Source organism: Gossypium hirsutum, chromosome A02 (genome assembly GCF_007990345.1).
Source record: "Gossypium hirsutum isolate 1008001.06 chromosome A02, Gossypium_hirsutum_v2.1, whole genome shotgun sequence".
Classification (NCBI taxonomy): domain Eukaryota; kingdom Viridiplantae; phylum Streptophyta; class Magnoliopsida; order Malvales; family Malvaceae; genus Gossypium; species Gossypium hirsutum.
In genome coordinates, this window is record NC_053425.1 from 106,347,938 (window position 1) to 106,371,822 (window position 23,885).

General features: G+C 30.5%; 1 protein-coding gene across 1 annotated transcript; it reads right to left on the bottom strand.

Annotated features, from left to right (window-relative positions):
- Positions 1 to 17,776: 17,776 nt before the first annotated feature.
- On the bottom strand, positions 17,777 to 19,538 carry LOC107908225 (reticulon-like protein B13). Its single transcript, XM_016835463.2, has 4 exons — positions 18,954 to 19,538; positions 18,542 to 18,728; positions 18,231 to 18,448; positions 17,777 to 18,049 (listed from the first exon to the last, which is right to left on the bottom strand). Exons 1-4 carry the CDS (start codon positions 19,327 to 19,329, stop codon positions 17,919 to 17,921), a joined length of 912 nt encoding a protein of 303 aa, XP_016690952.2. The 5' UTR covers positions 19,330 to 19,538; the 3' UTR covers positions 17,777 to 17,918.
- Between the last annotated feature and the right edge of the window lie 4,347 nt (positions 19,539 to 23,885).

A 23,885-nucleotide genomic window follows, 5' to 3' on the forward strand; every position in this document is an offset into this window, starting at 1 on the left:
TATTACTTTAAAGAATTACAATTGAGTGATAAGAAATTACATCAACAACTAAAGGTAGTGCCTATCTACAATATGAGAGTCCTAAGGGACTTAAACTCTACACATTCTTATCCTTTAGGATTTACAATAACTACAATGGTAATTCTAATTTTACTGGAGTTTTTCACTATGCTACTAAGACTTCAAGTAGATGAGCTTTTTATACAAGTATAATAAAAATAACCCGACCCGATAAACCCCCTATATATATTTCTAAAAACCCCTCTTGGGGGGAAGAGCACTCCAGATACTCTATTTTTACTATCTTCTTCTTCTCTGCTTCTTCACTAAAACTCCCTCCACCTCTTTCTCTACTTCTGTTGATTTGTGTATCAACAATGGTGCGGTGAGTGTGGACGAATTACTCTGGTCTCCATATTGGGTTTGAACTTAGGCTTGACTTGCAGTAGATGAGTCATTTGGTTGCTGGGATAGAACCTGTGACTGAGGCTGCAACGGGGTTTATTCACTCATGTGAAATCGATCAAAATCTGAAATATAATTTAGAACCCTTTAGAGTGTAACATGCCGTTTTCAGTGGTGTAAAAAATAGTGGTTTTGGGACCACAATTTCGACAAGCGAATCAATATTTTAGTATTTACTTAATGTTTATAGGGTTAGTATAGGGTCGTATTAAAATTTGGTTAAGAAATTTAATGTTTAAATAGTTAATTTAGTAAAAAGGACTAAATCATAGAGGCTACAAAAGTTAGTTTCTAATAGCTAAAGATGTTAAATGGATATAGGAAAGTAAACTGGTGAACTTAAATGGTAATTATACCATACCATTAGATAGCGGATAGTTGTGGTTTGGTTTTGGTGAAATTTTGATTATTTTTAAAGGTTAATTTTATAATTAGGTAATTTGGTAATTAAAACAAAAAATGACAAAATCTATTATCATCATCTTCTTCCTTTAATTTCCCATAGTCAAATCCTCCATTAGAGAAATTGGAGAGCTTTGGTCAACATTTGTTCATGCATGGTAAGTGATTTTGATCCCGTTTTTAGTGATTTTTATGGTTTTAAAGTTGTTTTAGCTTAATCTAGCTAACTCGGGGGTCAATTTGTGAAATTGTTAAAAGTTTAGGGACCTACCATTAATGAGTTAAGTGTGTTTGTGAACTTAATTGATAGATTCATGAGTTTGATAGCTAATTATAAGTATTTTGTTAAGTGATTTTTGGTAATTTTAATGTTTAAGGATTTAACTGTTAAAATAGTAAAATTTTATGGAAATGCTCTGAAATGGTGATAAACATGGGCTGATTAGAAACCCTAAGAAATTCAGCTAGCATGAATGATAGTTAAAAATGGTTAATTTGCAAGTTTCAGATTTAGGGGCTAAATTGCATAAAGATTAAAATATTAGGGGTAATTTTATAAATTCACTTTGATAAGGGTTATAAACCTAAGTTTAATTATTTGATATGCATTCATGTGTGCATTCCTAGCTAATAAACTCCATTGAAGAAGCATCTGAACCACAAGTAGGCTTTCGGATTATGTTATAAGTGCTTGTTTGTGTTTAACAATCATTTGGGAAAAAAACAATAGCTATATTGTTCTTCACCACAAATGTATTTTCAATACATTCTTACATGTGATGCTGACACTTTTGTAAAGAAGGGCTAAAAAAATGTTTGGACAGTTCTTAATCTTTTCTAAGTGTTTCATGTAGCTTGATGGTAATTCTTTTGGCAATAGTTGCATTCTTGGCAATAACTGCATTCTGTATATATATGTAAAACACAACTTTTCTATTACATGGAGTCAGTTATGTGGGTCAAACTATATTTTTGTTCTATATTTAGGATCTTATCTTAAGTGAGATTGGTAACATCAAAGTTTTTCCATTAAATCACATGTTCTTACATGTAAAATGTACTAGAGTTACATTATTTTATTTTATTAATTAAACAACTATCTTGTATTCAATATGATTGCCTTAATGTAAGCTTGTGTTCCCTATATTTGTTCCCTATCTATTTCAACGTAATAGGATCACCCTTTAAATATTTTTTCCTTAATGCAGTTTGGAGTAACTCATACTGTTGATGTAGTTTTGTCACCCTTGTCCAGTTAAAGTTGCAAGCCATTAATTCTCTCTTCACAAGCATAACTTAAAAAATATTATGTATGAACGTTATACTCTCTTTTTCAATAAAATTACATTTTTTGCAAATATTGTTTAACTTGCCTAGACAAGAAACAACAAAATATATGAAACAACACGTTGATTTACAATCAAAGTTGATATTATTAAGGTTCATTGATTTGCGATTACAACCTAAGTTCATTAATTTACTATCATGAACAATCTTCTCTGAGTTAGCTGATTTACGATCGCTACTCCAAACAGCTTATTGATTTACGATCACAGTTGATATTATTAAAGTTTGCTGATTTACGATAACAATCTAAGTTCTTTGATTTACTATCATGAACAATCTTCTCTGAGTTAGCTGATTTACTATCGCTACTCCAAACAGCTCGCCAATTTACGATTATAGCTAATATTATTAAGATTCACTAATTTATGATCACAACCTAAGTTCATTTATTTACTATCATGAACAATCTCCTCTAAGTTAGTTGATTTACTATCTTTATTCCAAACAGATCATCGATTTATGATTACAGCTGATATTATTAAGGGTCATTGATTTATGATCAGAACCTAAGTTCATTGATTTACTGTCATAAACAATCTTCTCTGAGTTAGTTGATTTACTATTGCTACGATCACAACTGATACTATTAAGGTTTGCTGATTTACGATCACAGTTTAAGTTCATTGATTTACTATCATGAACAATCTTCTCCGAGTTAGCTGATTTACTATGGCTACTCCAAACAACTCACTAATTTACGGTTATAGCTAATATTATTAAGGTTTGTTGATTTACGATCATGACTGTCGTTTTTAAAACCCATTAATTTCTTCAACAAAGTGGAAGACAAATTTTTACTTACGGGAAAACATTTCATGGTATTCTGCAATACAATTTTTTACTCCTGTACCACACTATTGGACAAAAAAATTTGCTAAGTAAAGTTTCAAGTTAAAACTTATATACTAAGCCCCAAATTACACGCATCACACTTGTAAGCTTGTGTAACACCCCTTACCCGTACTCGAGACTGGGACAAGGTACAGGACATTACTGTGCACGAACAAGACATTTCCGAAAAATTTGGGCTATAAAAATTTCGTCTAAATTAAAACCAGTCAATCATATTTATAATGTCCCTATTATGGACCTACGAGGCCCAAAATATGCATTGAGAATGGTCTGGGACTAAATCGAGAACTTAAGAAAGTTTTTGGAAAATTTCCTAGGTTAAGCCTCACACGCCCATGTGGAGGCAATGCACACGCCCGTGTGCTTTGGGACACGCTCGTGTCCCTTACTTGTATGGAATTAATTGAATTTATTTCTCATTTCGAACCTACAGGGGTTTTCACACGGCCGAGCACACATCCGTGTCCCTAGCCCGTGTACTTCACACGGCCTAGACACGCCCGTGTTGTCGCCCGTGCCCAAAAATTAAAGCAGTCTGTTTATGAGGTCATCACGCATTTAGGGACACACGGCCAGAACACACGCCCGTGTGCTAGGCCGTGTCCACCACACGATTAAGACACACGGCCGTGTCTCTACCCGTGTGTTTACTACCATGCATTCTGACCTAAAAATTTTAGGTGCAGGGGACACACGGCCTTACCACACGCCCATGGGGCTGATCGTGTGTCACATACGGCCTAGACACACGTCCATGTGTCTAACCGTGTGGACCATTTTGGAGGCTACAAATCTAAGCCAATGGTCACCCTCAATAACCACTCATATTCGTGAATCTCAATAAAGTTTAACATGGCCTAAACATGCTTAAGTACTACCATAAATGGTCTATTGCATGTTAACCTCATCTCATCGGTTATGTACATGCTAATTTATCCTCTTTGTATTTGGGATTTACATCTCATTCAAGAACACATTTAGACTTGGCTCATTGTTATAACTCATTGCCAATTATGACCTAACCATCCCAAGTGATTTGGCCACATTTCATATGTCTATTTATAATATACCACATTTAATCATAACAAGAACATTTAACCACAAACAAGCACAATTAGTAGGTCATAGCCTACATCAAAATGAGCTATGTCTTATGGCCATATACAAAAAAAGAAAGAAAGAATAAGTTTAATATTTAAGCCCTTACATAGGCCCACCAATGACACATATCACAAAATAACCAAAACCTATACATGCCATTGAAACAAAATAAAGTATCTATATGCCAAAGCAAAACAAGTTGTTAGTGTTGACAATGCTCCAATTGTCTTCCAATCTTCACGAGTCCAGGAGCTCTGTAAAATAGGGAAAGGAAAGGGGGTAAGTATTAACATGCTTAGTAAGTCCGGATAACGGGAAGTAAACTTACCGGTTATTTAGCATGCAATCATACAAGACATTCAGGCCAACATTCATAGTAAAATTTCCTATCACATGTACTCAACCATCAAGTTAGTCTCATGCCAGTATAATGTAACATCCTACATATATGAGCTCATCAATTCAAACATGTCTATTCCCATTTAACATTTTAATCCCGTCGAATTTCTTGGAATATCGATGGATATCTCGTTTACTATCAAATCATACAAGTGATCTTTCAAATACGCACTCCTGTGAAACTCACTTTAATCCCCCACAACGTAACTCACAGAGTAATGTCGGGATTACCAGTCCAGGCTAAATCCCCTACAATGACATGCACTCCTACGAGTTCAAGTCTGAATTACCAGTCTAGGCTAAATTCAGACCCCATTTGGATTACCCGTCCAGGATAAATCCATTAAAGAACACATATTCTTCGGGATGCTAGATCACTATAGGATCACCTGTCCGGGCCAGATCCTTTATACCATTATTTCATTTTCGAGTAATCCATTAGACATTTCTTTTTATTCAACCGGGACATTTCATCATAACGTTAATAATTCATGAGTTGTCATACAATAAATATTACTATTATAATTCATCTATGTACATACATCTTAAATGTATTTTAAAGATAGTTTACATTCGAGTTACACGAACTTACCTTGTAACTGCTTAAGTTTCGTATTTCAGTTATTTCGAAACTTTTCGTTTTCCACTATTGATCTCTGGAATCGGTTCCTCAGGGTATATATCAGTAAAAATGAATTATTAATACCTCATGCTATTTATTTCGGACCTAAAATTCACCCCGGGCAAATTGGGCAAATTGACCATTTTGCCCCTAACATTTCAAAATTTTACAACTTAGTCCCTAGGCTCGTAAAATGAAATACATGAAATTCCTTGGTTACTCAAGCCTAGCCAAATGTATTATAAACTCATACTAGCCCACATTTTCCCCTATTTCACATTTCTACCACATATTTTGTACCTTTTGCAAAAAGGCCCTTTTAGGGGTTTTTCATGAAAATCACTTAGAAAAAGATATTTAAATCACATCTAACTTTCATATTCCCTCATAAATCATCAAAGAAAAAACATGTCACACATGGGTCATTTTGCATACATGAACCCTAGCTTAAATTATGTGTAGAAATGGAGAGAAAATGTTACAAGGATCTCAAAAATACAAAGAACATTAAAATCGGGGCTAGGAATCACTTACTATTGAGCTTGGAAAATGAAGAAACCCTAGCTATGGTATCCCTTGAAATTTCGGCAGTAAGAGGGAGAAGAATGACTGATTTTTGCCTTCATTTTCCCTTTTTATTGCTTTTATTACCAAATGATCAAAATGCCCTTCTTTACTAAACTTCCAAAATTTTCCATGCATGCCCATTTTTGTCCAAAAACTTAGAAATTGGTCAAATAAATCTTTAAGACCTTATAATTAATAATCTAAAGCAATTTCATGCAAACTTCTTCTAGAATCCAAGTTTTGCCATTTATTCGATTTGGTCCATAATTTCCAATTGGACACCTTACACTAAGAATTTCTTCATAAAACTTTAACACATGCTTAATTTCATATTCTACGCCTCATAATAATCATAAAATAAGTATTTTTACATCGGATTTGTGGTCCCGAAATCACTGTTCTGACTAGGCCCAATCTGGGGATGTTACAGCTTGTCTCATAATAGTCACTTTATAACTCTTTTTTCACAAGGTAGGGGAAAATTGTTATACACCTATAATAAAAATAACTTGGTCCGGAATTCGATCCAAAATTCGACCCGATATAACCCATATATATTTCTAAAGACTCCTATTGAGGGGAGAGCACTCCAGATACCCCATATATATATATATACTATCTTCTTCTTCTTTGCTCCTTTACTAGAACTCCCTCCCCCTCTTTCTCCACTTTTGTTGATACCGTATATCAACAAACTTCTTCATGTGTTTCACGAATCGGGCCAGTTCAAGTGGGTCAAATGAGCTCTATTTAATCAGTTAACCTTCATGAGATGTTTTGTGTGCATTCTTTTGGACTTAGATCCACGACCCTTGACACTAGTAAAGGGTTTTCCAATCTAATGATTGATGCCTCATTTTATAGGTTTGATTCATTCATTGCTCTTATTTGTTATTGGTTGGCTTTAACCATCGCTTCAAATGGATTGTCATGTATGGCTTTGGACATTTGAGATAAGAGTTTCTTCATCTAGCTGAGGATGGCCTTGCTTTATTGTGTTAGAAAGGTGCTATAACGTTTTGTAACCCCACTTTATACTAATTTGTGTTGCTCCTTGTTCTTTTTCTTTTCAAGTCAAGCAAGATTGTATCTTACCATTTTTATGGTTAGTTTATTCTATTTTTTTTTCTTTTGATTAATAGCGTTTTATGTGAACAAAAATTATGTTGTAATCATGTTATTATAAAATTATATTAAATTTCCAAGTTTTTGAAAAAATATATTATTTAGATTTTTTTTTGGTAAATTACAATATCAAGACAAAGTCCAAACAACCAACGTGACTAATGCAACTCAAACCCAAGCTACATTTAGAGCGGTAAACACCCTTGACCATCGAGCCATCACATGGGGTTCGTATTCTTTTTAATTTAATTGTTATATTTAATAGTCTATTTATGTAGGTTGTGCTCAAATTTCAAATAAAAAAATGTGTTTTTTTTATTTATAATTTGTGTAATATCCAAAGAAGCAGTAAAAACTGCTAAAAAAATCCTTTACAACAAGCAAAGGCAACTCAAATTGATAACAACATTCTATCTATCAATCTTTGTCATTATAAGTGTAATATGTACAATTTCTTTAATTATGCAATTAAGAATTTCTTTTAATCCCTAAAACAATTTCTTTTATGCAATTTCTTTGAATGTTGCACAGCTTTAGGACATCTCCTTAAACCTTGTTTGCAAAAACACATTCAGAAAACTAAGTGGTCCCTTATTTCCAACTCTCTTTAGCAGAGGGTAAAATGACCCTCAAAGTCTGTCTTTGGTAGGAAGCCTATTAATAACACCCATTCATGTTATGTTATAAGAGAGTGCTTCCAAGTTAGGAATGTTGAGAGGAAACCTAACAATCTTATGCCGATAGCTTCTCTCCTTTTAATTTCATTCCAGTTTTGGAGTTGGAACATGCAAAAATTCCACCCCGAACATGTTTCAATATTTTGATCATATCTTAAATTACAAAATTTCGATTTAGTCACGTAAAACAAGAATTTGAAGATTTAATTGACTTATTATTTCAAGCATTGGAGCTTAAAAATAACGGAAAGAAATCCAAAAATAGCTCGAAAGGTTTTATTTCCAAACATAACTAAAATTTAACTTAAATCATATCATAATTATCTTTGAAGTTTATCAAATTCCTCCATATACTCTCTCCAACTTTAAAGATATGTTAAAAAATAGTCTGCCTTTTTTAATTAAAAATATATTATTTAATGCATTAAATACATTGTTTAGTCATTTTAAATTAAAAAAAAAAGAAATTATCCAATATATTTTAAAAAAAACAGTATATTCTCTTTTAAAATATTAAAAATTGTATTAGTTTTATGATTATTCTTTTTATTAAAAAATAAAAATTTTAAAAATACTTTTCAAGTTTAAAATTTATTTTAAAATGATACTTAGTGGTTTGGTTTCAGGAAATAGATGCAATTTTCTTTTTCGTTTTCTTGTAAAATGAAAACATTGAAAAAAATATATTTGGTTGAAAATTTTAAAAGTAATTTTTAAAAAATTAAAATACTATACTATTAGAGGATATTTATCAACCCCATGACATTGTTTGTGAAGTTTAAAAAATAAAAATTCTACGACAGTATACTTTTTTTAATTCCATAAACAATTTTAAAAAAATTGACTCTCCTTGTAAATTTTTTAACTTTACTTATAGAATCTAAAAACTTTATTAGTAATGTACCAAATATAACTTTAAAACTTTCAAAAAAAATTGGAGGGATTATATAAAATTTTAACAAACCTTAAAGGGCCATTATAATATTATCCCATTTGAAATTTAAGGCACTCCAGCTTCGAAGGCGTCTCTCCGTCCGAAGGATAGCATTCAATCAACTCTAAAATAATATAGGTACGGAGATTAATTTGTTTTCATTATCCTCTCAAAATTCGAGACACATGTCAAAACATCATTCTAAAATTCGATATTTCTACATGTTGAAAAAAAAAATATATATATATATATATAAAGGTAGTGAAGATAAGGATTCATTGAATTGTTGACGTTGGATATTGATAAATGAAGAAGAAGATAAAGATGCCTTTTTCATGCAAGCTGACAAACCATTTCTGACCATCAAATTATGGCATTATTAATATATCAATTATTTCAACACCATTATCTTGGACTATCAAAATAACTCTCTTTTTCTTTATAAAGTATTTTTTTCAAATTATTCTCTGGATTTGATAATTATTCTTATATTAAAAGTTTGAATTTTTTTATTCATGTTAATTTTTAATATTTTTTTGAAAATTTTAAAGTTTAAGCTCTTATATTAGAACAATTTCAAATTTAAGAATTAATTTTAAAAAAAAATTCATATCTTAACGTAGAAATAATTATTTAGTTTAAATTTCAATACGAAAATAATTGCTAAATACAATTACTAACTTGACAAAAAAAACTTGAGTAAAAATTGTTTTCAAATATCAACTTAGGACAACTTACAGATTACTCAAATATCAAGCATAATTATGGGCCATGGTAATGCATATGTCATACGAAAAAGGGCATATCATGGAATAATAAATTTTTGCTTTGTGATGGTCGAAAAGCCCAACAACTAAAATGATAAGTTGTTTTGTGTTACTCTTATAAATAAATATTAAAATTTTGAATTTTTCTAATTTTAGCTACTCAAAAGTTTTTAAGCTCATTAGTTCCTATTAGTTGGACAAATAGTTAAATATTAATTATTAAGTATTAATTAGTATTTTAATAAATATTAATATTTGAAATTTAAATAAAAAATATTAAGTGCAGTTGTAAAGTATATTATATATATTTAAAAAATATATAAATTTAAATATTAGAAACCAATAGAGAGATAATTGTAAAACTCAAACATAAATTTTAAAACCCATACTAAAAACACAAAAAAAAAAAGTTTGCAAATTTTCAGTCTCTCATCAATAATTTCATTTGGACGAAAAAAAAAGGCTTTAAGTTGATTTTAAGTTAACAATTATCAAATGATATTTTAAGAACATGTTAATGTTACAATATACTAAGATGAATTTAGCCTTAGGGATATATAAAAAGGCTGTATGGGTACTAGAGGTGATCATGGGTCGGGTCAGGTTGGGCCTAGATAAAATTTTAGGCCCATCTATTAGGCTCGGGTCTGGCCCGACCCGAAATATAGGCCTAAAAATTTGTTCAAGCCCGGCCCGAAATAAAATTGCTAAGCTCGAGCCCAGCCCGGCCCATATTAATTTTTTTTGCTTATTTCATTAAATAAAAAAATTTAAAAATATAATAAATCAAATATATTTAAAAACATAAAAACAAATATTAAAACAAATAAAAATAATACTAAAACAATTCTTAAAACAATATACAAATTGATAATATAATAAAAAATGGTTATATTAAAAATTTAAAATGATTAAAAATAAAATAAAAAATATATTAATATATAATTCGGGCCGAGCTAGGCTAGGCCCTGGGCCAAAAAACTCTTACACGAGGTTCGGCCCGTTTTCTAAACGGGTATTATTTTTTTGCTCAAGCCTATTTTTCGGGCCTATATTTTTATCCAAACCCTCAAATTTTTTAGTCGGGCCGGGCCACCCGGCCATGATCAGCTCTAATGGGGACCTCGTCTTCTTTTCCCCTTTTTTTTTTTGGGCCTTTTCATTTGTTTCTTCGACCTTTGGCTGGCATTTTGTGAGCTTTTCCGGCCGTCTTATGAAGGTTCCCTCTTTCCGTTCGTAGCTCGGGCCTAGGCCTTTGACTTCTCTTCGATATTCCCGATCTTTACTTGTTGTGCTCCGCTGTCACCATGGTCCCCTGCTGGTTAGAGCTTGTCGGTGCTCGGGTTTGCGTTGCACCAGTCTGTTCAACTGGTGGCTGAAACTGTTCGTGGTTGTAAATTCTTCCTTCGGCATCGATTACCATCTGGCTTCATGGTGATTGTCAAAGTTTTTCTCTGGGTTGTTGAAGCATGGTCTAACTTCGGAGGCGTTACATGCCGTCATTTGGTGCATTCGCCTTTGACCTTTCGACCTCCCTTGGAACTTTATTCCGGTGACGACGGCTCTGATGTTTTGTTCTTTGTGTTTGCTTGTGGCTTGTTGAGGCTGGGTTCTGCTCTATCGTAAGCCTGTGAGCTTTTATGTTGTAGTAATATAATTTATTTGGTAAAAAAACGTGGTTATCAACTCGTTTAATGATTTTAAGTTTTTAATAATTTATTATGTCTGTCACTATTTATAAGTTTAAAAAAACATCTAAAATAAGTAACACAGTAAGACAATGGTTTTTGTGGAAATACAGACCAATTCCCCTCAACATCAGTCACATAAAGCACTCATCTTATTGCTTTATCGGTCACTTCCCAACAAGCATTACCAGTCTCCATGGCAACCCAATCTCAATTTGGTTGCTTCTTCCCTAATTAAACCAAGACCAGTGATGACAAATATGAAGATGAAATGAAACTAGGATGCTAATTAATTAAAGCTTTAGAAATGGAGATTTTTTACTGGTCAAGAAATTGATTCGTGTATCTCCAAATGAAACGAAACATGGAGTCGCCACCAATCTTTTTTGTTTAGGTGTGATCGGGTCACCTAAGAATTGGGTTATTTTAATAAAACATTTTTTTATTTACTAAAACAACGATTTTGGTCTACGAACTTTGAGAAAGCAGGTTCGGGAGTCGGTTACGTATGAGGAAGGATTAGCACCCTCACTACGCCCAAAATTGGTACCAAATCGATTAAATACTGTCCTTATGTCTAAAATTAAAAATATTTTTGAAATGTGGTTCTTTTTTAATAATATTTGAATAACCCGAGTTGGTTGCCAAAAATCTTCTTGTTTCGACTTCCGAAAGTTTATAATTCGAAAATTGCAAAAGGATGCCCAACTTATTTGGTCCAACGAAAAACTGAAACCCAGCACAGTAGGGCACGATTCCTCGAATTTCCAAACATTGAACATTGCCTTGCCTTAGAAAATACGAGTGAAATTCCAAAGGGATCTTCGATTGTTTTGAACAAATGAAAAAGCGCAACCCAGCACAATAGGGCCCGATTCTCAAATCGCCAAACATCGAACATCGCCTTCGTTTTGAATGGTTTTTAGTAAACATGAATGAAATTCCATAAGGACATTCGATTGTTTTGAGCAAACGAGAAATTGCAACCCAGCACGTTAGGGCACGATTCCTCGAATTGTCAAATATCGAATATCACCTTCATTTTAAAGAATTCTTGAATAATTATGAAACTAGCTTAAAAGGCCTTAATATGTTTGAAATAAGACGAAACCAATCATTAAAAAAATTGAATTTTATAAAGCCATATTTCATAAATCGAGTGGAAAAACAATGATATGGGATATATGCACATGAGATACGATCAATTAACAAACTAATAATTAGGTATAACTAACCTAGGAAATATAATTAAACTCACAAGCATGGTTGAACAATGATTGGTTTAATGACATCAAAAAATAAATGAATATGGTACAACCAATATACATAGTACACAAAACAATATGAACAAACTACAACCACAATAATTATTAAAGCAAAGATTATGAAGAAGGAAATTTGCACCAAATAATATATAAAAACATGTTAAAGATGATGTGTTCATTTAAAGTGGACAAACATACATATGCATATAAAAATAGTATTTAAATGTGAAATCAAAACAATGTGTAGTAAAATGTGTTCTTAAAAACGGTGACTTGTGTACGTAAAAATATATATAGGAAAGTTTAAGAGAATTCATAAAATAATTTAGTATGGGACTAAATATGTACATAGAACCAAATTATTAATTATTCATGAACAAATATATACATGAAACATGTGAGCAAGTGTTATATAAATATTTTAAATAATATAGTATAAAAAAAATGAACTACAAAATGATGGTTAAAAATATATATAAAAAGGTTATTGAAATAGCTCAACAAATATATAAAAATATTAAGTACTTTAAAGTAATGAATATTACAAACTACAAAATTTAATTAGAGATGTACATGTAAAATATTTAAAGAAATATCGTATAAATATCGAAATAACATGGTAAAAAGAACCTCAAACTCATTGTACAAAAAAGACTATAAGTATAAAATCATGAGTCTAATAATGTGTATAGATTAAATATATGTACAATATATATATAAGTACAAAAATAATTTAAACGATATGTAAAACGTGTACACAAAACATATTAAAATAACAAAAACATATGGGTTTAGTAATGTATAGATTAATATATATACCAAATATATGAATATTAATGGTTTGAACAGTACACATATAAATAAAAAAAATAATCATAAACAATGCTAATTAGATAATAGTACATGAAAGAATTTTGAATAATGGAAATACAATAAAATATATTTTTAAAATATAAACTATATACACCATAGACTTGAAAGAAAATATAGATTTAAAAGTGATTATATACATAAAATAATATGGGATTAATAATGTATGTAAAATAAAGCTGATTTTAATATAAACCATATATATATAATATAAAGGTAATTTAAAATAAATATTATACAATATTTCAAGACAACATAATATAAAAGAGAATTTTGAGACAATAATTTTAAAATTTAAACCGATAAATAAAATAAATAAACAAAGTGAAATTATTATAGCGATTCCAAATGTGTATTTAAATAAATCTTTAAAGATAAATATTAAATGAAATTTTCTAAAAAAAATAAATAAAGAACTACACATATTGAAATGAAAAGAAAACTTAATTGAAATAGAATTAAACTAACAAAGATAATTAATAAATAAAAATAAATTAATGAAACTGACATAAGGACCAAAACGCAATGCGCATGAATGCACGAGGGCTAAAAATGCCAATGTTCCCAACCCCCAAAAAAAGCACTCAAGCGCGGACTAAATTGGAGTGGCGCGCAAAGTTTAGGGCAAAAATGAAAGAAATGGAATAGGCTTAAATTAAAGGTGGTGCAAATTGCCCTTTTAAGATGGAAATGCGCAATTCCAGCCTAATGGGCAGGTCAACATGCCGGTTTCCACCCTCTTAATTGCACCACTCTAAATTTAATATAGCTTTTATAATACATTTATTTTAAAAGCTTGCAAAACCATTTTTCTAAGCAAAAAACCCCCCAAATTCCTAACCCTCTCAACTAAGGTTTCAATCAATAAACCTGTAGCAGCCGAAGCACCACCAGATCCGGTGGCTGACAGTGCAGACGATGGCCTAAACCTATCAACGATGGAGAACTTTCAGCCTTGAGATCTCTGCAAGATAAGGCTCTCCTCTCTCTTTTTCTTTAAACAAATTTGATTTCTTTCCTTTTATTTGTTTTATTTTTTGCAGTAGATAAATCAAAGAAAACAGAAGCTAAATCGAAAGAAAAACGGGATTAAAATCACCTTGTGGAGACTTTTTCTTTTCAATGCTTTTTTTGTATTGATTTTTTTTTGTTGTGTGTGTCTGTTTTCGTGTCCAACGATTACAAAGAACATAGGGCTTTTATATAGCCGAAAATAAAAATGAAAATACAAAGAGTTTCTTTTTTTCTCTTTTTTTTTCTTGCTGCTGTCTTTGCTGTGCTGTTCTTGTCCTTTGTTTGTCTTCTTTTGCAGGTACGGAGGAGAACGTGGAGCACGTACAGAGGCTATGCGCTGGCGTACGGAGGTAGCTGGCGATCGGGGGCTGCTGGTGGCTCAGCTGCTGCGGCGCAAGGCGAACCTTAGGGTTCCTGAGGATTGCTTGACCTTTGGGCCAATCGGGCTGTATTTTTGGGTCTAGGTTAATGGGCCATTGTATTTGGTTTTGGGCCTAAACAATGGGTTTGGGCTATTGGATTTTAATTGGGTCTTGGGTTATGCTGCTGGGTTTGGGGTTGTTTAATATTGTAAGTGGACTTGTGGACATTGTAATGATTTGAACTGTAAATGGACATTAGATGGGCCGTTAATTATTTTTGTTTTTTCTTGGTTTATTCTTGTGGTCTGGGCCCGGGCATAATTTGGGCCTTACACACTTCTCTTCTCTCTTCCATAAAGCTATGCAACAACAAATAAAAAGGGCTGTACAAAGCTTTTAAAGCTCAAATTTTCAATCTTTATAATTTAATCCTTAGTTTTACTAATCACTAAATTATCACTTTATAATTTCTTACTTTACTAACATCATTTATTTACATATTCACTACATTTATTTTCTCTTCACTTTCTTATGCTTTCTTTCACTTTCTCCTTCAACTGATTGATTTCTATGGTAGAAAATGATCTAATAACACTCTAACATATGAAATTAAGCTATGGTTTTAAAGTAGAACTCAAGGAAAATTACTTTCTTTTTCTTTTCTTTTCTTTTCTCTCTTTCCTTCTCCTTGCTGCCGTCCCATGCTAAAATAATATAAGAAAATTCTACAATTTTCTTTTCTTTCAATTTCATCCTTATTTTCCACCCATCAATCAAATTTCAACAAATTTCATCCTTAATTACCATATTTCCCCCTCAACTTTACACTTCACTAGGTAATCTCATTATTATGTCTAAAAATATCAATTAAAATAGTAGCATTGCATTTAGGTCCTTTTCTCACAATATACTTTCCACTACTATTCAATTTAGCCCATACTTAGATTTTCCAACTCCACACATCAATACATATCCATGTAACATTCAATAAAATATTTATTCAATTTCAACTCCTTTAAAAAATGGTGAATTTTCACTTTTAATCCTTCAACTTTTACAATTTTTTAATTTACTACATACTAAATTTTCACTATTGATACTTTCTCTCCAAATACTTATTTCACTTTTAAATTACTTAATCCTTTCTGGAATACTAAAATTTTGGGTATTACACCATCATAAAACCATTTAGTCTCGAAATAGCTCGTCATGCATCATGAAAGAATGCATATCCGATAAAATCATATTTCTTCCCCGATCTACTCTTTCTCGACAGTATGAAAACGTCCACCACTCTCCCATGGTATTGGAACAGTTTCCATAACCATATCCAATGCATCCTAGCCGAAAGGTTATTGACGAACACGGTCACTATACCACGAACACAATACATGGTTGAGATCACTGGCACTACTGAATATTTTGCAGGTGAAACGCAAGAGAAGCCATACGATAGAGGTATGTCGGTGACCACGATGAAAGTCCAGAGGATGATTCAGTCACGGTGGCTGCAGGTGGTGGGACAACCGAAGGAAAGCAATGGTGATGTTGGTCGGCAGCTGCAGGACGCACGGCGCTAGTGAGTGGTGGTGGCTAAAGGTTCCAAGTTGAGTGCTTTAAGTTCATGTTAGATTAATTGCTTAATGAATTATCTCGCTTGATAATAACTATAAAATTGCAAAGATTTATAAAATATGTATAACTATTTTGCTGGTTGTTTTGTTGTACATTCAATTTAATTTGTGTTAGGAATTGAATTTTCATTACTGAATTTTATGGAATTGAATTTTGTGTTTAGTGTGCATATCACAGGTAGCTTTTTGTTTTTAATAGTTATGGGTACCTATGTTCTTATGTTGTTTATTGGCATCTTCGTACCTAAGTTTTTGATCCAATCCTTACTCCTTAATTTTCCTTTTGGAGTAATTGGTTGCCATGTTACAGCATGTTCTCATGGATTGAACTTCTTTAATTTATTGTAGCTTCCTAGGATTGAGGTTGATGGTGGGAGCACTGACATGTGACAACTTCTTGTGGGAAACAGATGAGAAACGAGGTTTTTTTTTTTTTCTAGCTTAAGCCAACCAATATATATACTATTTACTCGCATGGGAATGTTTTAAGGTGCTAACTATTGATTATATGTGAAAAGAAAAAAACTATAGATTATGTATTGTGAATTTGCCATTGTGTTTAGTAATTTTATTTTGTGTCTTACTAACAGGAAATATTCGAGTTTTTATACATATTATTACTGTTTATAGTATGACTTTACGGTTCATGACTTGACTCTACTACTTTTAGGACTGACATTTTGAGCGGACTGACATTCTGAGTTGACTTTAGGCATGTTGAACACGTGTTTTATTTTAGATAGGCTGTCAAACCACGTGGTCTCCCTTCTATGAGCTTCCTGGATACATGCGAACTGAGATTGCGACCTCCCCTCAATTCGTGCGAACTATCCTTGTGAGCTAGACTTGCAAACTCCCCTTATTGTCCTCTTACGGTTCGGGTCATACTCAATTTTCTGGTGGAACCTATCTGCATCGCGGATAGGTGACGTGGATCCTACTTGATATTCGGATTAGTGATCACCGATGTATAATACATGGTATATTTTATCATGGGAAAGTGGTCTGATCTTTTTTATCTTCTTAACGTGGGATTGGATCAAATCAAATGAATATCTTCAACCACAATATAAAAGAAAATCGAAACCAACATCTTCAGTTCATCAACAGAATCCAAAATTTTCCCAGTATCTTTATATATCATAACCAGAAAGAACACTTCCAACTCATTCAAGAAGTTCTCTATATCGTCTAACATATTGGATTTTGGCTTGTTAAAATGTTGAAGCACTTCTCAATGTCTATGTTTCTTCCATTGATTGCCATTCTCATCTTTGATCGTGTGAATGATATTCCTAATTCTTCGTTTGTTGGCAGTGAGATGAAAGTATCTGGTGTTCCTCTTACCATCCATAATCCAATCCAATTTGTAATGAAAATTCATGCAAAATGTATATTAATTAAAAACTTCTGCTAAAATCAGATGAAGCTTTGAAAGAGTAAAATTGAAGTTCAAATCTCATAAAATATAAACCTTTTTTCTTTTGTCTTGAGGCTTTTCATCTACTGCCTTAACCCTTCTCCATTGTGGCCATTGGCAAGGACAGCTGCATGGGTTAACTTGTGATATTAGCTTAGTAAAAGTTTTATGTATTATATATATATTAATTTTTTTTATAATTCATAAAATTAACTCAATCAAATATTTTAGATATAACATAGTATACTATAGTATATATATCAATTTTTTGTATAAAAAAAACCAAACATCACACAAAAAAATTTGCAAATATTAAGATACAATTTCTTTTATACATTGGATGTCGCCTCTTAAGAGTGATTATATGAACCAACTAAATTAATTATCGGACTCTATATATATAAATATCAATTTTGTTTCTTCATTTTCTTCTTGTTTTCCTTTTCACCAACTTTGCCCACCACACTCCCAAAAAAAGGCTTAATTCGATCCCAGTTTTTTGCCACCAGCATAGGAAATGTTGTACCCATCATAACACCTGCAATAATGCAACATCAACAACCAAACAAAAATTCTAACATTTTGAATTCATTAACAATATATATTTATATACTTCAATGAAGTAAGAAAAATTCTAGTCATTTCATGTTTAAGATCAAAATCATTTTGAAGTTAAACCAATTTAAGTTGGAATCAAACCAGGTTGGGCATATATTTACCTCTAAAATGCGTTGGCAGATCAAAGAAGGTTCCGGTATAGGAGAAAAGCAAAAGAAAGGCAACCGTTTGTGGAAATACAGACCAACAATTCCCCTCAACATCAGTCACATAAAGTACCCATCTTATCACTTTATCAGTCACTTCCCAACAAGCATTTGCAGTTTCCATGGCAACCTGTTCTCGCAGTTTTTCCAATCTCAATTTGGTTGCTTCTTCCCTAATTAAATCAAAGTAGTGATGATGAAGAGGAGGATGAAACAAAATTGGGATTTAATTAATTGAAACTTTAGAAATATTGGAGATTACTTACCGATCAAGAAACCGATTCACATATCTCCAAATGAACAATGCAGTGATAGCAAAAATGGCTACCCATGAAACAATAGTGAGGAAGTTGTATTCGTAAACTTGTTGTAATAGCCATGTTGCAGCTGAGCTTGCAAAAAGTGATCCACTTATCTTCTTTCTCTTCCATAAAGCTATGTCGTTTACAAGCTCTGCAACAACAACAACAAAAAGAAAAGGTCGTAGAAAGCTTTCAAAGGTCAATTTTGATTTTGGTAAGCTAACATATGAAATTTAATTCTAACAATAACTTAACATAATTTAATCCTCTAATTTTTGGTCGACAACCATGTTTGTGGTGTGTGAACTGATAGTGATTTGCTCCTCCTAATACAAATACCAAAATCAGAACCAAAAGGAGTATATCAGGAACTGACCTGCAGGCTGGGAATTAACAATTTTCTCAAATGAAGCTTTGGATCGAATCAAATCAAGAAAAATGCCACCAGTATTTTTAGCACCCGAATGAAGATCTTCAACCGCAATAGAAAAGAAAATCATAACCAACATCTTCAATTCATCCATTGAATCCAGAATTTTCCTAGTATCTTCATATATCATAACCGGAAAAAATACATCTAACATCGTCCGAATCGAATTATCCACTTCAATCAGCTCTTTGGCAAACTTATACTTCTTGGCGTAGCTCCATGAACTCACCCTATTTGATTTATCAACTATTTCCTTAGCTCGAGTCAAATGATTCAACAGCCTCTCGATCTCATGCGAATCAGTGGACCGACTTATCTCCATCACCCTCGGCGTAACCCAATTACCGTGTCGTTGAGATGATCGAGGAGTGGCTTGAATCTTTTTTCCGTCCTCTTTGCTCTCTTTATGGAATCTAGTAATAAGTTTATTATGTTTGATAGAGCAACTCCTGGGACAACGTTCATCAGTTGAGGAAACATCATGAACTAGTATTGTTTTTGTTTTTTTTTTTTTTAAATTGACGTGAACGTAAAAGGTGTACAATATATATATTCATGAACTCCATTTTATGAACTTTGTTTCTTGGAATCTGCTTTGTTCATCACTAGAAACTGATGATTTTATGTATAATTTGACCGGGTTCTGATAAAATTATTTCATTTTGTATCTGCTAGGAAACCTTCTCCTTCATATTTAATTCCAACTTTCAGATAGTTTAGCTTCAACAAATCTTATGAAAATGGCAGAAAGCAACCTCTGTATATATATATTGTAGCAATATATGTGAACAAAATGATTAGTCAACTAAGCATGAGTCATCCTCCTCTTTTATTAAAATTTTCTGAAACTAATGAAACTTTTCCTGGTTTGATATGTTTTGGTTTATTTGTATTCTTAGAAACTTTGATTTCCTTCGCTTCGATTTATTTTTCTGAATTAATTAATATATAATTTTGTTAACAAAGCTTGTATGGAATATGGTTTCTGTTTGAAACACTTGCTTTATTAAGAAAAATAATAATTTTTTTATTATTTAATTGGAATTTGGACTGACTTGACAATAAACTATTGCAAGTTGATATTGAAGGTAGTAAAATCATTTAATTAATTTAAAATTTAGAAATCGGTTGAGTTTTAATTTGATTAGTATTAGTATTGTTGTTAGTGTAAAGAGGACGTGCTGAAGTTTATTATCCTCCTATTTAAGAATTTGGAGAGAGATTATGGATCATTTTAGACATTGTATAAAAAAACAGATATAATAAGAACTTATAACGACGAGATAACAATATTTCAAATTTTCTATAAAATTTAAAAAAAAATTCATCACTTGTGTATTAAATATAAAGAAGATTATATACAGAAAGAGCCAAAGTAATATAAAATTTCAAGTCAAACTCCTAACTAACAACAACTTGAAATTAAAGGACCATTAATATAATTTATGTTTTTTTTGGGTATACTATTATGGCAATTATCAAAGCTGTATCAATATCGTCAAACTAATAAAAAAACTATATATATATATATATTCGTACATCAAAAACCATATTAAATCTTATTAAAATGATAAAAATTAAATTATGACAGTGCATGATGTGGGCAGTGGCAGGGTGTAGTGTAGACGCATGGTCCTCATTGTAAAATTTTAATTTACATCTTTTATAATTTATACAATTATAAATTAATGGTAAAATTGTATTTTAGTCCCCTCAAAATTATAAAAATTTTGATTTATCCCTTTAAAAATTATAAAGATATAAGTTATTAAAGTGATAAAATTACTTTTTTATTATCATAAAAATTCAGGCTCCGTCAATGAATGTGGGTAAAAAAGTTATGCCTAAAAGCAAATGAGATTTTGGTTGAAATGATGAAATCTATAATGTCTTAGATTTAAATTTGTGGATAATTCTTAAGTTTAAATTGGGGGAGAATGTCTAAAATTATACATGAACTTTGGTGCAATATGTAATTAGACCTATTTATGGGCCGGACTACCTACCCAAAGTTTGGGAGGGTTTAAATAAAAATATTAGGCCTAAAAAATAGGTTTGGGTAAAAAAATTAGGCCCCTTTTAAAATATGGATCAGGCTCGAGCTTGAACATTTAAGGCTTGAGCCCAACCTGACCCGACTCAACCTGTTTTTAAATTTATAATACTTTATATTATGTTATTTTTATATATATTATGTAATTTGTAACACATTAAAAAAATAAACTTGTACTAAAGATATAATTCTATTCTAATGTACATATTAAAATAATGTTAAGAAGACTATATAACAATTTTCAATTAATAAAAAAATAAAATTATGTATATTAAAATAAAATAAATCTTTTTAAAAAATATTTAAAATATAATATGGGCAGGCCTAAAATGACTTGGGTTAGTCTTTTGCAAATATGAGTGAGTTTGCGCAAAATTTTAAACCAATATTTTGGGTCGGGCTGGGCTAAACAAACATAAAGTATGTTAATACCATGTTTAGATCTGGCCCATGAGCACCTCTATATGAAATGCTATACACAAACTTTAATTTTATGCAATTTTATATATTAACTTAATGTTAACTTAATTCAATTTTCACAAATCACCAACATAATTATCAATATAACATCTTTTACATTAACCTACCACATTCACAAATAATTATATTTATTCAATATAAAAATAAGTTAACGTATTTATTTCTTCAAATGTGTACAATAAAGTCAAAATCAAATTTCCATACCTACATTTGAATAGCAATTAAAGTTTCATTAATATAATTGCATCAAAGTTTTTATATTTATCCTTTAAATTGATTTTTATAAATTTTATATATAATATAAAAAGGCAAAAACACTTTGTGACTATTGAGAGAGGTATCCATAGACCTCAAAAAGATTCGTTTTCATGGACCTTAGAACGAACATGAAGGACACATTGACCATGGAAAAAAATATCAAATCACTTTTTTTTTATGAGTTACTATAATGACTCTACAATGCTTAGAACAAGTTTTCAATTAAAATTATGTGAGAGAATATTGCTAATGAAACCTTATTAATGAAATATTTTTTTAATTTTTCATGCTTCAAATATGTCATTAAAGAACCAGGTATTAAATAAATAAATAACTATTAGATTTATTTCATTCAATATAGTATATAAAAATATAATATTTAACATAAATATAATAAGTAATTATATAATAATCGTAAAAGGAATAATCATATTAATAGATAAATAAGAGAAGAATGATAATTCTAAAAACAACCTTTTAAGTGCGTGATTGAGAACAATAACATGCTTGAAAGTGATGAGCTTATGGTGTTCAACGACCTATCATCTTTGCTAGGATGGGAAGCTGATTGCACACATCTTTTGTAATCGATCATGTTAACTATGGTTATTACCTTTCTGATGAACCCAATTTCTCTATTTTAATTTAGCATAATTAATTAGTTGTTTTATTTTTATAATATTATTTGTATATTTAAATTGATAACACCAAATGATTGGTGTGATTTATTTTTGCACAGTAATTATTAATAATATTATTAATTTTAACCTACTTATAGCATTATAAAAATAGAAGGATGAAGTTCCACCAAAATAAAATAAAGGAATTGAATTTTGCATTTCAACATAATTGAAGAACTAAAAAACTATCAAAAAATAAATGAGATGATATTTTAACTTTCCTTGTGAATTTATTAAATAATAATCCATATGTTTGTTATTTAGTCTATTTTTAATTTTTAGCACGATGGAATGTGATAAAAACACATCATAGGTTTATATCGAAGCAACAATATGATTTTAGTTATTATCGATCCAACTAAATTAATACTTGATTAATTCATGATATTAATTCAATCAATGCTTTAATATATAAAATAGTATAGAAATATGTCTTGATAACCCACTGTAACATTTTTTAAGAAGAAAATAATGTAAGTGTAGCTAATTAAGGGTTCGTTTAACATTACTTTTGAAAAATATTTTTAAAAATTACTTTTTAAAAGTACTTTTGAGAATTTTTTTGAAAAGTTTGGTCTAGATATAAGTGTTTAGTATTACTATCAAAAAGTACTTTTAAGAAATAAAATATCCATTTTAGACATGGTATTATAAAGTAACAAATATGCATTTAGATAATGTTTAAATTAGTTAATATCATGATATTTTAGTAAGAATATAAAAATAATTTATTATAACTTGTTAATATTTTAATATATGAAAATATAAATTTTAAATATTTTTAAACAATTAATATTAATTATTTATAAAATTTAATTCGAACATATAAACTATATTTTAAATATTTAAGTATAACCATTAAATATTTGTAATTAGATATTAACACATTTGAATGCTTTTTTATTTTTAATTAATGATTTTAATACATTTTTATTATTTTATTTTAAAATGTAATTTGAATATATAATCCATATTAGATATTAACATAACAAAGAAAATATAAACCTAACAAATTAAAATAGGCTTAAGGGTGTAAAAAGGCCTCAAACTTTAAAAAAAAAACAATTAAGCCCCTCCTTTTTTTTTTTTGCACTCAGTTGAATACTGGAATTTTCAAAATGCATCAAAAAGTCCTCAAACTTCTTCCAAAAAAGTAATTAAGCCCCAGCTCTTTTTTTTTCCACTCAATTGGATACTTGAACTTTCAAAATGCATCAAAAAAACCCTTAAATTTTTTCAAAAATTCAATTAAGCCCCTGCTCTTATTAAAAATTAGAAAAAAAGTATAAAAATAATAAATAATAAATTTTAGAAAAAAATTATTAAATTTTAATAAAAATATAAAAAATTAGAAATTTATTAAAAATTAGAATTTTTTTATAAAAATATTAAAAAATAAAAAAATGT